The 16,112-nt window shown below is 39.6% G+C and overlaps 3 protein-coding genes across 3 annotated transcripts in view; 1 reads left to right on the top strand and 2 right to left on the bottom strand.

Moving 5' to 3' along the window:
- The window catches only part of TTLL5 (tubulin tyrosine ligase like 5), a 310,256-nt gene that overhangs the window by 151,795 nt on the left and 142,349 nt on the right, over positions 1–16,112 (bottom strand). Inside the window, exons 27-29 of the mRNA XM_049770318.1 lie at positions 15,849–15,944; positions 14,917–15,306; positions 4,613–4,797 (exon numbers count right to left, since the gene is read on the bottom strand). Of these exons, the coding sequence (XP_049626275.1) occupies positions 4,613–4,797; positions 14,917–15,306; positions 15,849–15,944 (671 nt within the window). The remainder of the gene's footprint in view (positions 1–4,612; positions 4,798–14,916; positions 15,307–15,848; positions 15,945–16,112) is intronic.
- Positions 1–16,112, top strand: part of LOC126004088 (peroxiredoxin-1) — a 1,184,503-nt gene that overhangs the window by 1,031,263 nt on the left and 137,128 nt on the right. The gene's annotated exons all lie outside the window — the stretch shown is intronic.
- Positions 1–16,112, bottom strand: part of VASH1 (vasohibin 1) — a 967,981-nt gene that overhangs the window by 915,461 nt on the left and 36,408 nt on the right. The gene's annotated exons all lie outside the window — the stretch shown is intronic.

Raw genomic sequence — 16,112 nt, 5'->3', positions numbered from 1 at the left:
TCAATTTTGGTGAATCCTCTTCCATGAAGGCTGCTTTGATCTTCCTTTCACTCCCACCCATACTCAGGGTTAGGCAGCCTTTGGATGGTTTGGCTAAGAAATCTGTCCCCACTATGTCCCAAACTATCACTATCACGTGTTCACTCTTAGCAGTTCATAAATTATTTCATGCTGAAGCCTAGGTCTCAGATCACCCCCAGGACTGACCATGCCAAAGCACCAAGAGTGATATACTATTTGACATTTATAAAAAAGGCTTTTGGATAAATAAATAATAATAAAAGAAAACCCACAACTGGTTAAAAAGTTTTATGGACAATGCCAATAAAAAACTTTGTGGGCTAATTATAACTGGAATTATAGGCAAAATAAAATGATCTTTTTTCATAGATAACCAAGAATTTCAACTTTTAGGTGCATTTTCCAAAACAGCGTTTAAGTTATTTAAAGTCAACTTTCCTTATTTAGTTGGATGTCTCGCACACAATGCTCAGAAAAGCAATGTAAAGATATGCCCGAATTTATGGGGTATAATTACAGCAATACCCAGAGGAAAAGTCAGAGCTTTGAATATACTGAAAAATAAGAATGAGAGGAAAAGTCAAGTTCTCAGTTAAAAAAAACTGGGAAGACCAAAAGTAAAAAAACTAAGGGGAACAGAAAGAAGGAAATCAGTTAAGACAAAATACAACAACAGAACAACTAACAAGAAAAGAAGTCAACGATAAGTGGAATAAATAATTCGAGATTTCTCCAAAGAGGAGAAGGAAAAAAAATATTTGTGAAGACTACCATAAAGGATTAAAAAAAATCACATATGTTGAATAGAAAATAAAAATAAAAAAGTACCAAAGGGGGGCCGGAAAGATAGCATGGCGGTAAGGCGTTTGCCTTTCATGCAGGAGGTCATTGGTTCGAATCCCAGCGTCCCATCTGGTCCCCTGTGCCTGCCAGGAGCGATTTCTGAGCCTGGAACCAGAAATAATCCCTGAGCACTGCCGGGTGTGACCCAAAAAACACACACAAAAAAAAAAAAAAAAAAAAAAAGTACCAAAGGTAAAAAGAATGAAAAGAGCTTGTGATTCCAGTAGTCACTGAGCTGTTTTCTAGAATGGTGAGATTCACTTCTTAGCTCTGAGACCAGAAAAGCTCAGGCTCTATGCCTGCACGCCTGCCACACTGGGTCCCTTGCCTCCAAAGGGCCAGAGATAAAAGATAAATATAGCCAGGGAAAAAGGAAATGGCAAGTAACAGTACAGGGGTTAGGGCTCTTGCTTTGCACACAGCTGATCCTTACACTGCATATAGTCTCTCAAGTCCCACCTCTTAGCACAGAGCCAGGAGAAAGCTCTGAGTACCACCAAGTGTGGCTGGCCCCAATTAAAAAAAAAAAAAAGGGAAGCAGTAATAATAGATATTGGGGTCATTCTAACATTATTCACCAGGGAAAGGACAAAAGACAGATTTCTCAAATTCCACATATTAATGAATTCTTTTCTCTGAGGGGAAGGGGATAAATAACAAAACACTGAGCTGGCCCAAATTCAAAGTTCGCTTTTGTAACACTATATTTTATTCAAGAAATTACTTTGACAAATCAAATTAGAAGGCACTTGTTATCGAAACCCCTGATGGTTGAAATAATAATATTTTCCAAGAATATGGCACTTGGACTTTACAAAGGACGTTTTGTTCATGCTATCTCCATGCCCTGTTGTGTTTCCTCCACCATCAAGAGAGACCCGAGACTGAAAGAGGCCAAGGACCTTGTCCAAGATCCCACAGAGCTAGTTGGTTGGCAGGAGGAGGTAGGCTGGATGGCTAAGCCAGTTACTTCCACTCCTCTGCCTTATCTACTGCATTCTCCCACATTCTCCCAGCCCACCCCAAACAAGCGCTCAAGACCCTGTTACCAGGACAGAAAGTCAAGGCTGACATCTAATGGTAAATCCAGATCCCTAATGCTGCTCGGATGCTGAGGAGCGACTGAAGGGCACAGCTTTCTAATTATAATGGAGACACTCCCTGTGGCTTCCCACAGGCTCAAGATTCGCACCATTTTGTAAGCTCAGTCATCTCCCAAAAAAGAGAAGTTCAAAGTATGTGACCTCTCACAATGGCGACATCTTTGCAAAGGCATCTGCTTCACGTCTTAGTGTTTCTAGAAGCTCTGGAAAGTGCGCTCTAGTCAGAGACCCGCTCATAACTGCAACCGATCCTGGGTCATCTCCCTTTCAGAACCACTTTCCATTTTGGAATTCCTCCCCATTCTCCCACAGTTCCTCTTCCAGTCCTCCCATCACCAAAAAGACCCAGTTCTCTTCGAGTTTCAACAATGTCTCTGTGAGTCTCTGCATGCTTTGTTCCCTAGGCCTTTGCAACTACTTACTTCAAACTGCAAGGGATTTGGAAAGAAAAGTCAGTGGTGACCTCACAGACTGGAACAGGGTGGGGATGGGATGAACACTGTTGAGGTTTACCTTAAGCTGAGTCCTAGGAAGTCAGTACCACCAGGGAGCAGTGTGGTACCTGCTTGATCTGTGCTTTAAAAAGTACCAGCTTCCTTTTCCTAGACTTGATTATCATTATAGAGTTGACACCAACTAAGGAGACTGATACAACAAAATTAAATGGTTGGGGTTAAATTATATTTGTACCGTAGGGGGGATACATCATTATATGACTAAGGAAAAGGAGAAGACATGGCTTCTCTTTTTCTTTTCCAGCTTTAACATCATGAGGGTCATTAATTAGCAAGGAGGACAAAGTGTTCCAGATTCTTGAAAACTGACCTAACTTTACTGTGTTCTAAGTGTGTGTATAGAGAGACAGACAGACAGACAGACAGACAGACAGACAGACAGATAGATAGATAGATAGATAGATAGATAGATAGATAGATAGATAGATAGATAGATAGATAGATAGATAAATCTCAAAGTCCTGGAGGGATTGACTTTGCATCATTTTTCTTTTTTGGGGGGAAGTTTGGGGATACATTCAGCAGTGCTCAGGCATTATTCCTGGCTTTGTGTTCAAAAATTACTCCTGGCAGGTTCAGGGAACCATATGGGATGCTAGGGATCAAATCCTGGTCAGCCGCATGCAACTAACTAACACCCTACCTGTTGTGCTATTGCTCTAACCCTTGACTTCATGATTTCTTTAAGCTGTGTTTTCTCGTCTGTAAAATGAGGTGAAAGATGATTTGGAAAGACTTCATTAACCAGGACCCATAAAATATCCTGACATCATGATAGTAAGAGCAGTGGAATGAAAATAAATAAATAAACAAACAAACAATAAAAGCAAAAGCTAAAATCATGAAACTCTAGTAAAGGGGGCCGGAGAGATAGCACAGAGGAAAAGTGTTTGCCTTGCACGCGGCCAACCCAGGAAGGATGGTGGTTCGAATCCCAGCATCTCATATGGTCCCCCGTGCTCAGATTCCCGAGTGCTGCCGAGTCACACTCGGTAAAAAGTTTTTTTGGAGGGGGCCGGGCGGTGGCGCTAGAGGTAAGGTGCCTGCCTTGCCAGCGCTAGCCTAAGATGGACCACGGTTCAATCCCCCGGCGTCCCATATGGTCCCCCAAGCCAGGAGCGACTTCTGAGCGCATAGCCAGGAGTAACCCCTGAACGTCACTGGGTGTGGCCCAAAAACCAAAAAAAAAAAAAAAAAGTTTTTTTTTTGTTTGTTTTATGGAAATACCCAACAGTGCTCAGGGGTTACTCCTGGCTACGCACTCTGGAATTACTCCTGACAGAGTTCAGGGAAACATAGGGGATGCTGAGGATCGAACTTGAGACTGGTGTTTGCAAGGCAAGTGCCTAACCGGCTGTACCATCAGTCTGGTCTCATCTGGTAAAAAGAGATTTCTAAGCTTAAAACTTATGGGAAAATTTTCCCAAAGGTTGGGGAAATCATAGATTTATTTATTTATTTATTTATTTATTTATTTATTTATTTATTTTTGGTTATTTGGGGGGGAGGGGTCACACTGGGCGATGCTCAGGGGTTACTCCTGGCTCTGTGCTCAGAAATCGCTCTTGGCAGGCATGGTGGAACAAATGGGATGCTGGGATTAGAACCACCATCTGTCATGGATCAGCTTCGTGCCAGGCAAATGCTTAATCACTGTGCTATCTCTCCAGCCCCTAGCTCCTATTTTTTAAAAAAATAGAGAGTATTCAAGTTGGTTTTACTCATGACATAAGCCCTCTGAGCCAGTAATGTATCATCAAACCTGTAAAGAAACATGTTTTCTTTTTTTTTTTTTTTTGGTTTTTGGGCCACACCCGGTGATGCTCAGGGGTTACTCCTGGCTATGCGCTCAGAAGTCGCTCCTGGCTTGGGGGACCATATGGGACGCCGGGGGATTGAACCGTGGTCCATCTTAGGCTAGCGCTGGCAAGGCAGGCACCTTACCTCTAGCGCCACCGCCCGGCCCCACGTGTTTTCTTTTTAAGGTGAAGAGGAACACTTGCTCTTTAATTGGGAGCAACCACCATGCCTGGGCCCTGCCACTATATGAGAATTAACAGAGTGAGAGGGAAGGATGGGGTCTCTCTAACCCCCCAGAAGCCTCGGGAATGCCTGTCCCACCGCCTGTACCTGCTGGGTGAGGAGGCTGATGTGCGTGGAAGGGGAGTATTGCCTTGCTGCCTGCTTCTCGGCCAGCCGCTGCAGTTCAGCTGTCACCATACTCGGGTTATACCGTTTGCTGCACGAAGCTCCATCTTCTCCTTCCTTCCGTGCTTTGACTCCTCCTCCTCCATGCTTGTTTGAGTGGCTTGAACCTGCTAAGAGAAAAGTTAGCACTCACTCAGGGCAAAGCTGGGAACCTTTAATTAAGCAGTCTCTATTGTTTAGTGTGTCCTAGGGAGCTTTGACAAAAAGAAACAATAGGTGCTCTTTCAAGTGTTTATAAGGTAAAAAGAAATCCAGGGGCCAGAGTAATAAGGACAGTGGGTAGTCAGGTGCTTGCCTTGCATGCAGTCACTGACTGGGGTTTAATCCAGGCATTCCATAATGTCCCCTGTGTCCACCAGGTGTCATCTCTGTGTGCAGAGCCAGGAGTAAAACTTAAGCACTGGTGAGTGCAGGCCAAAAACTAAAAAGTAAAAACACAAAACTAAAAAGAAGTCCTTACCTCACCCTAGAAATCGTTAGCCAAATTTATACATGTCTTACTGCCTGTCTGTCTTAGTCACATCCGGTGTGTTTCGGGTGGTGCTGGGGGACCACGAGGAGGCCGGGGATGGAAAAGCAGGGTGGTGGCAAATGCATTTCAGATCCCTCATCGGTTATTGTGAAAATTTCATTGACTCTCTAACTTTTATACAGAAGTAACCAATACTATAACTCATGAATCTTGGCTTTTAATATTAAAGCATTTATTGTCAAATCATTATGGACCCTCCTCACAAAACTCAACAGGGAATCAAAACAAAACTGTGTGGCCTTAGAATAAACAACAGTAACCTTATCTTAGCAAATGACTGCCTGTCCTTTTAGATTTTAAGGCTTCTTTCACCTTTCTTTTTTTTTTTTTTTTTTTTTTTTGGTTTTTGGGCCACACCCGGTAACGCTCAGGGGTTACTCCTGGCTATGCGCTCAGAAGTCGCTCCTGGCTTGGGGGACCATATGGGACGCCGGGGGATCGAACCGCGGTCCGTCTCCTAGGCTAGCGCAGGTAAGGCAGGCACCTTACCTCCAGCGCCACCGCCCGGCCCCTCTTTCACCTTTCAATACTGGAGAATTCTGATATTTCTGAATACTGACATTCTCATGAAAAGGAATTTGTAATTTAAAATAAATTTTCTAATGTTAAGGTTTCTATTTCGTGATGAAAATTACCTGTCTTATTAAAAAATTAATTCAGGAAAGTAGAAAAACTATAATGGAGTTCCTTTTTGCCTTACTGATGCTTACATAAAGAACTATATATAAGGGACTAGAGCCATAGCACAGTGGGTAGGGCACTTGCCTTATACAAGAGCAATCTGGGTTCAATTCCCAGCATCCCATTTGGTCCCCTGAGAACCTGCCTGGAGTGATTCCTGAGTGCAGAGCCAGGAGTAACCCCTGAGTGTCACCGGTTGTGGCCCAAAGACAAAACAACAACAATAACAACAAACTATAGACAGTTCTGTATATTAATTTGGTGACATTCTTAAAAGATCTAACTTTTCTAAGTTTACTGTCTGATATATACCAAATGTCATTTATAACCTGTTATAAAGTGTATTAGGGAAAACTCATTGCCCAATTTAATACCACCTTTAACAAGTAACCTGCACCAACCTATATGCTTCCTGCTTCCACTCCCATCTCCCCTCATCATTCATTCCCTTCATGTTATGCATTTTTCTTCTTTTGCAGGGAGGCACAGTTGATCAAGTTTAGCTCAAGAATTACTCTTGCCTCTGCAATCAAAGGATCACTCTTGGCAGGGATCTGGGGACTATATGGGATCATAGCAGGTCTGCTATGTGCTAGGCAAATACCCTACCTGCTGTACTATTGCTCCAGCACCATACATTTACTTATTTTTGTGTTTCCAGAGGTCAAACCCAGGTCTTATACATACAAGGCGAGAGCTTTAACACAAAATCACACCTGTAGTCTCCCGTTCTAATTCTCTTAATGAAAATAAAGCTTACATATATATTTGTATATTTCTTTTTTTTTAATTTTTATTTTGATCATAGTGGTTTACATAGTGTTGACAATAATATTTTAGGTACATATTTACATAAAATCAGGGGGGATTCCCATCACTAAATTGTCCTCCCTACACCTCCGTTTCTGTCCTACCTCCCATTTCCTCTTCCCTCACCCCAGGTCGGCTAGAATATGTGGTCCCCTCTGTATCTAACCCACAACTTAGTAGTCTTGCACCTGTTTGGTCTTGATGCCTCCCTAGTTCCCCCTCTAACTGGAGGCAGGACTAGTTAGTTCAAGTTGCGTGGTTTTGTTTGAAAAAGAGAAAAGTAATAAACAGGGGTAAGGGTCTAATACCCCGAAATTGGGCGGAATCCTTCTAGAGGCTCTCATCATCGATTTGAGAGATGGAGAAAAAGAAGGTGAAACACTCCACCAGTACCAAAAGAAGTGTCAAATATCCAGTGAGGGCTCGAGCTGTATCGATAAGCACCACAAAAAAAAAACAAAAACAGGCAAACAAACAAACAAAAAAAAGCAAAACAAACAAAAAACAAACAAAAACAAACAAAAAAAAACACGCCATAGTCTTGAAATGAGAAACATGGCATAGCACATAACGAAAGAAAAGAAAGGAAGAGAAAATATAAGTATGATTGGGGACAATTTCAATACTCACTCCCAAACAGAGAAATCGACCAAAATAGATAGGTGAATAAAAATAATAACAATAATAAATGGAGGTAAAAAATATATAGATAATAACCAAGGTTTTGTGCTTTTTGTATTTTTGTTTTTTCCCTCCTGCCCTGGCACAGTAAATATTGGGGTCATTCGAAAAGGTATTCACTTGGCCTAAGAGATATGGGGTTTCTCCGTCCTTGGAGCATACTGTCATGGGATCAACTCTAGACTTTGCTCAGGAACCTTTACTCTCCCGGTGGTGTTTTTTTTGTTTGTTTGTTTTTTTTTTTTGTTTTTTTTGGTTTTTGGGCCACACCCGGTAACGCTCAGGGGTTACTCCTGGCTATGCGCTCAGAAGTCGCTCCTGGCTTGGGGGACCATATGGGACGCCGGGGGATCGAACCGCGGTCCGTCTCCTAGGCTAGCGCAGGTAAGGCAGGCACCTTACCTCCAGCGCCACCGCCTGGCCCCTGTTTTTGTTTTTTTTTTTGGTGTGTGGAAGACTTCTGTTCTGTGTTTAGAGGTCTCAGTATCTGCACAGATCCTGAGGTGGGACTTATGATGAAGTCAGTCTTTGTGGTTCTAGAGGTTCTGTTACCTCCGTGTCATTTTAATCCATCTTCTGTGGTTGGTGATCTTGGTCTTTGCACTGAACATAGGGTGGCACCTAGGATAGCCCCGTTCCATTACAATTTTCTCTGCCGGACCTTTGGGACTGGGGATCCTGATTATTGTGCAGGTCATAGTTCAAACCCTAAACTAGGGCTTTTTTTTTTTTTTTGGTCCCAAGATGTATACCGTCTGGTGTATTTCTGTATGTATGTACATCTAGAGAAAATACTAGCTAATTTCACCTCTGAGTATAAAAAAGAAATCTTACTGAAGTAGCTTCCTAGGAAACTGCGGCTATTCAGTAATATACTTCCAAGACCTGTCCTTGATGAAATACAGCTGAAATATATGGATTTTTATCTGTTATTTGCTATTTCATTTTTCATTTACACTATACCTCATTTTTCAGCTGCCCATCATGAATCTTGGTTATTTGAAGCTCACTGCTATTATGAACAGTTGGCCAGACTGCAAACATCTCCCGAGGCACATGTGGAGGCAGCAGAGCATATGCCTGGGGTTTGGGGTGACTCTGTGGGTCACAGGATATGTGAATTTTCAATTTCATGATAACACTTAGCATTTATGTGAAGGATAGTGATTTTTTATCTCTACGAACAAAAAAACGAGTCCCTGAGAAGACATAGCTCTTCCACCAATAAATCATTAAGAGAGTATAAATCTCATTGTAATCTTGATTTACATTTAGCTGGCACTAATAATGATGAATATATTTTCTTCTGTCACTGCTTATTTTTTTCTTTTTCCTTTTTTTTGGCTTTAGGGTCACATCCGGCGACATTCTACGGTTATTTCTTGCCCTGCACTCAGAAATTGCTCCTGGCAGGCATGGGGGACCATTTGGGATTCTGGGATTCAAACTACTGTCTTCCTGGATCAGCTGCATGCAAGGCAAATGCCCTACTGATGTGCTATCTCTTTGCCCACCCCAACCCCACTCATTTTTCTACTGGAGGGTTTTCCTATTGATTCATAGAAATTTTATTGGGTTTTTTGTTTGGGGGAGAGTGGTATCATGCCTAGTGGTGCTCAGGGCTAATTCCTGGCTTTATGCTTAGGGAACATTTCTGGCAGGCTTTGGGGAACCTTAAGATATGCTGGGCATCCAACCCAGGTTAGCCTAGTGCACGTAAATTGCCTACCCATTGTACTACTTAGGTCTGTTATACTGTGTTTGACTTTTGTGTTACTTCAATCTAGGAAATTTCTGAGTTTTCATGAAATGGATTCTAATTTCACTTTTCCCTTAATCTGATCAAAATTATCCTAGTATCATTTACTGAGAAATCCCTTTGTCCCACTATGTACTGTGCCATCTTTGTTATATAACTTAGTTCTATCTGCACCATTGTTTCTAACTTTCTATTCTCTTTCACTGCTCCATATCTCTGTACCTTTGCCAATATTCCACCATTCTAATTGTCACATCTTTATATCAAGCCATATGAAGGTGTTTCTCCAAACTAATTTTTTTCTCTTTAATAGGTTCTCATTATTTTTGGCCACACCCCTGAAAATTATATATCTTAGGTTCTATTTTAGCATGTATTTATATGATTACAGCACCTATCTTTTGGTTAACATTTATATGATATTTCATTCAGTGTTCTAGAGTTTTCTCTTTGGCTCTGCAGAGGTAAAATGGGTTGGCTGCATGCAAGACAACCCAGTACTACAAATTCAGCCCTTATATGATATTTCATTCTTTGTCCTTTTAATATTGTGATCATTCTGGGTTCTTATCTTTGAGCTGTTTTTATGTGTCTAACAAAAGACAGTTAATTGATTTTTAAAATATTCAATTAATACTCTTCGAAAAGTTCAATCTTTTGCATTTATTTTAGCTTTGTATAATGGAACTTGGTTTATCCATTTTTCTTGCTTTCTCGAAGCTTCATGCTTGGAGATTTCTGTGTTTCATGCAAGGTATGCTCCCCCAATTCATCTTTCTTCTTAGAAGGTTAGAATTTACATGTTTTTATGCTTTTAATGGTAACCTTTAAAATTGGATATTGTATCTGTCTTTTAAAAATCTAAAGTTAAATAAGTCTAATATTAAACAGTATCTTCCATTAAAAATGGGGAAAAGAAATGAACAGACAATTCCTCAAAGAAGAAATGCAAATTGCCAAAAGACACATGAAATATGTTCCACATAACTAATCATCAGGAAGATACAAATCAAAACAACAATGAGGTACCATCACACTCCACAGAGACTGGCACACATCACAAAGAATAAGAACCATCAGTGCTGGCAGGGATGTAGGGAGAAAGGAACTCTCATTCACTTCTGGTGAAAATGCCATCTTGTTTAGCTTTTATGGAAAACAATATGGAGGTTCCCCAAAAAACTGGAAATTGATCTCCCATATGATCCAGCAATACCACTCCTAGGGATATACCCTAGGAGCACAATAATACAACATAAAAATATCTTCTGCATGCCTATATACATTGCAGCGCTATTTACAATAACCAGAATCTGGAAACAACCCAAATGCCTGACAATAGATGAGTGGCTAAAGAAACCGTGGTACACATATACAACGAAGCCTTCAGAAGAGATGAGGTCATAAAATTTTCCTATATATGGATGGACATAAAAACTATTATGCTGAATGAAGTAAGTCAGAAGAAGAGCGATAGACACAGAACAGTCTCATCTATGGATTTTAAGAAAGAAAAAAAAACTTTTATAATAATACATAGAGATAATAGAGATAAGGGCTGGAAGGTCCATCCCACGATATGAAGCTTGTCACAAAGAGTAGTGAGTTCAGCTGGAGAAATGACTCCATTGACAACTACCATGATGATGGTAGTGAGTGAGAGAGAGAATGTCTGTCTTGAATGCAGGCAAGGGGCGGAGGAGGAGAGAGATGGAGGACATTGGTGGTGGAAATGTTGCACTGGTGAAAGGGTGGGGGGTGCTCTTTTTATAACTGAAATCCAACCACAAACATATTTATAATCATGGTTCTTAAATAAAGATATAAAAATAAATTAAACAATATCTTAGTCTTATTCCAATCTATACAATCACCTAGAAGATTTAACTCTAATTAGTTAAAGGTTATTAGCAACTACTATATTATTGTGGTGGTGACTTATTATTTACTACTGTTTGTGTAAGCCATTGAAAATATATTCTCTGGTCACAACGGTCCACAAGCTAAACCAATTACAAAAATACAGAGAATGCCAGCTACCTGAAAATCAAACAACGTGCTTATAAAGACACTAAAGAATGAGGGTAAAAGTGGCCTTCAGAAAAGGAAATACTTTGAAACTAACTGCTTCTATATGGGAAAAGTTTAAAGAGGGAAGATTTGAAATAAATTTCTGATAATAACACAGGGAGGCAGAGAGTTTCTCTCACACAGGAGAAAAAAGTTCAAGTCTGAACATTATTACTGGTTTTAAAACATGAAATCACAGTTATGCACTAGAATTAACATACATGTGTAAATGTTGATACTCATGACTTATTAAAGTAAGCAATTTTATTTATTTTTATATATTTTCTATTTTTTTTTGGTTTTTGGGTCACACCCGGCGGTGCTCAGGGGTTACTCCTGGCTGTCTGCTCAGAAATAGCTCCTGGCAGGCGCAGAGGACCATATGGGACACCAGGATTCGAACCAACCACCTTTGGTCCTGGATCGGCTGCTTGCCAGGCAAACGCCGTTGTGCTATCTCTCCGGGCCCAGCAATTTTATTAAAACAATATATCAACTTCTTTTTAAGTAAATCCTAATTAAGAAACATAATCCGGGGGCTGTCGAGGTGGCGCTAGAGGTAAGGTGTCTGCCTTGCAAGCACTAGCCAAGGAAGGACGATCCCCCGGCGTTCCATATGGTCCCCCCAAGCCAGAGGTGATTTCTGAGCGCTCAGCCAGGTGTAACCCCTGAGCATCAAATGGGTGTGCCCCCCCCAAAAAGAAACATAATCCCTACTTATAAAGCTTAGCTGTAATTTACCTTAACATAGTTATTAGTAAAGTATTTAAAAAAAACCTTTACCAATGTTAAGATGCACTTCAAACTAATCAGATTGAGTGCAATCTCTGTCAAAATTTCCACATGTCTATTTTTATAAAAAATGAACAACTTGATCCTAAAGTTTACAAAGAAATACATGGAATCCAGAACAGTCTAAATAATATGGAAAAAAGGAACAAAGTTGGAAAAAAAAAAATCAGATTTGGTGACTTCAAAAATTTCCACATGGGGCTGGAGAGATAGCATGGAGGTAAGGCGTTTGCCTTTCATGCAAGAGGTCATCGGTTCGAATCCCAGCGTCCCATATGGTCCCCCGTGCCTGCCAGGAGCAATTTCTGAGCATGGAGCCAGGAGTAACCCCTGAGCACTGCCGGGTGTGACCCAAAAACCACAAAAAAAAAAAAAAAAAATTTCCACAATGGTCTAGACATTGACACAGGTGGAACTAAAACAGATAGATCAATGTAAGACTCTAGAAAATTAATCCTCACATTTAATGTAAAGTAGCTCTGTGTAAGAGGAAACTATTCTTTAACAACTGGTGCTGGTATAACTAAAAATCTACATGAAAAAGAAGAGTGGTGACTGAAGTCAGAGAAATAACTACACTGACAACTAGCATAACAATGTGAATAAATCAGGGAAATAGAAAGCCTGTCTCAAATTGGGGGTAGGGAGATGGGAGATTTGGGGCATTGGTGATGGGAATGTTGCAGTGGTGAAGGGGGTGTTCTTTATATGACTGAAACCCAACTACAACCATGTTTGTAATCTAATTGTTTAAATAAAGATATTAATAAAAAATAATCAAACACCAATCCCATCAGCAATGTGACCTTCCCTTTATCAGTGTCCCTGATCTTCCACTCATCACCATAGCCTGCTTTCAAGCAGGCAGGCAAATATACTTCTTAAAAAAACAAAAAGAAAAAGTTAGATCCTTACACTACACCATACATAAACAAATTGATTCAGAATCGATAAAGATCTGGATATAGAAGCCTAAACTATAAAATTTCTTAGAAAAATGAATTTATAACTTTGAATCAGGGCAATGTTTTTTATATATAAAATCAAAAATACAAGGAAAAAGAAAAATTAAAATCGTTTTGTTGCAAGGAAAAGGAAGGACAACCCAAAGAATGGGAGAAAAATTTCTAAATCACGCATCTGCGTTCAGAGTAAATAGAGAACAATTATTTATAACTCAACAATAAAAAGACAAATATCCCAACTTTAAAATAGACAAAGAATCTGAAAGGCTTTGTCCAAAGAAGATAGATGGTAATAAAGAACAGAAAAAAAAAATGTTCAATGTCAAGGTCATCAGAAAAATGCAAATCAAAACCAGAAAAAGATATTCTTCAAACACACATGATAGGTAAAACAAGAAATTAGACTTTCCTATATTACTAACTAGTGAAAATCATACTGGAAAACTGACTGAAATTTCTAAAAAAAAAATAATAAAGTAAAATAAACACATAAAGTTACATATGATCCAATTATTTACTCATACCCAAGAGAAACAGAAGTGCACATAAACTCTTGTATACAAATGTTCACAGCAGTATTTTTCGTGTTATCTGGCCTTTAGTTTGCCTAAAAGTAGAAACCCAACTGTCCATGAAAGGATAACTATAAGTAAAATGTATACTATATATACATCCAAAGAAATATTATTCAGCCATAAAAGGGAATTGTATTGCAATACATGTTACAACACCGATGAGCCTTGAAGGAAGCTATTCACAAAAGTCTATCTATTATATGATTCCTCTGATATGAAATGTCCAGAATAGACAAATCTATAGAGACAGAAAGTAGATTAGTGGTTGCCAGGGGCTGGTGGGATGAATTGTCAGTCAGTGCTGCTCGGTATGGGGTTTTTGAAGAAAAACTTTCTTAGATAAGATTTTGGTATTGGTAACATAACTCTGAATAAACTAGAAACCACTCAGTTATATATTTTAAAGAACATTTTCTGCCAAGGCCCTTGGTACAAGAGATTTTGCGGCTAGATCTGAGCTTACATGGGAGGGCCCCTGGGGCACTGGTGGAAGTAAATGGGCTCACTGGGGCTGGGTGTGGTGCTGGAAAAATCTATGCACAACAGTATTGTAAAGCTTGTACTTCACAGACATATATTGTGTGCATGTATGTATATTTTTATGGTTGTTTTGTACTTCATTCAATTTTTACCTCAATAAAGCTATTATTAAAAACAATTGTGAAAGGGACTGAAGAAATAGCACAGAGGCAGGGCATTCGCTTTGCACATGACCAACACAAGATGGACACTAGTTTGATTCCCAGCATCCCATATGGTCCCATCCCCCCCACAAGCCTGCCAGGAGCAATTTCGAGCACAAAGCCAGGAGAAACCCCTGAGCGCCGCCACCTGGTGTGACCCAAAAGCTCCCCACACACACCAATAAATAAATAAAATAAGACTTGGAAAATGTTTTTAAAAAATGGTGAAAAACTTGAATGACCCTATGGATCTACTTCATTTACATCTAGTACCCTAGTTTAAGAATTCTGGGTTACCTATTCAGCACATTCTTGATTTTAAAAATATTTAAAAAAATTTTTATATCTAACTTATCTGATGTCAGAAATAACTCTATCAGAAATAATGCAAGATCTAGAATTATCTGTGATGGATAATCTCTTTACTGTAAGCTCCTAGTTAATTAAATAGTAGCCATGACTTATTTATCACTTTACCCCCAGCATCTAAAAGTCCTGTTTAACTTGGCATCATGCAAGAACACTACTGGACCAAATGCAAGGACTCTTCCTAAAGCCACATCAGGACAATGCCATGCCTGCCCCATTCATTACCTTTAGGGAAGAGATGGCATTCTGTTTTGTGTGAGGGTTTAGGAGGAATTGGCATTGCAGGTCACCTTTCATTTTCTCACTCACCTGTCTTTGCTGAAGAAGGACGCGACAGTTTCTGGCTATAGATCTGTGCAGCACTTTGAAAAGAGGAAAAGGGACCAAATGTGTAACTGCCTGATTGGTGACGTGGCAGGTCACCAGGGTTTGGTACATTCTGTATTCCGGAGGAAGAATCACGTTCAGGGACTGTGTTCAGTAAAGCTGTTGACTTGTGATGCATGCTGGAGATAGATGGAGGAATCTGAGAAAAAGCTTGGAGGCCAAGCCTTGGCGAGAGGTCAGAGGTTGTAATATTAGATGAGAAATGAGTGTTGGGAATTTTTTGTAGAAGGGCAGCAGCTGGACCAGAGAAAGAAGCAGAGGAAGAATGGCTATAGATTAATTTATTCTCTTTTTCGGTTGAAGTGGTAAGCCCTATTAAAACAAAAACAAACAAAAAATAAATCACTTTAGGGAAAATTGACAATCACTATAAAACACAAGATAATTTTTAAAAAACATCAAAATAATCTTAGCATGAAACACAACTCATGACAAATACAGTATGTACTTTAATGAGTGAATGTAACAAATTTTGCCTAAGACAATTTGGCAATATAGCTTATTTGCAGTTCTTTCTAAAAATTAGTATTGAGATGAACTTCATCAACTAGAGCAAGTGTTTTACAAATATTAAGTGGTCAGGATTTAGTTTCTGACAGTGATAGTTAACTCTTTTCCTTATGCCTTTCACTTTTCTAGAAAAAGTGCTCAGAATTTCTTGACATTAAGACAGTCAAAATTTCCTTGAAGGAAGACAGGTTACCGACAGCAGGTAGGAAAAAACTCTAAGGGACAAGAAAGAAAAAAGAATGGAATATCTTTGGATTAATATGTCAGGCTTAAGAATTAACATTTGGAAGTTTTTAGACACTTAGCAGAGAGCAGCAGATGTATATAGATTTGAAGTGACTCACGAGATAACTTATCAGAGTTAATGTCTGTTGCCTGTTGTTGCTGCTGCTGCTGTTTGGGATGTTTTGTTTTAACTTCTTCCGTTGTCTCTGGATGATCTAAAAAAAAAAGAAAGAAAAAAGAAAGCTAGGACACAAAGCTTCAAAATAAAGCACAATTTATAATTAACACTAGAAGCCAGGGCAAGTTTTACCATAGTTGTCTTTCCTGGGATGGACATAACAAATGATTCTTAATTAACCCCACCCCAGTGTCATTAACTATAT

The sequence above is a fragment of the Suncus etruscus genome, chromosome 3 (assembly GCF_024139225.1).
Source record: "Suncus etruscus isolate mSunEtr1 chromosome 3, mSunEtr1.pri.cur, whole genome shotgun sequence".
In the NCBI taxonomy this organism is placed as follows: Eukaryota; Metazoa; Chordata; class Mammalia; order Eulipotyphla; family Soricidae; genus Suncus; species Suncus etruscus.
Note: the sequence above shows the minus strand (reverse complement) of the source record. Positions and strands in the feature narration are given on the sequence as shown.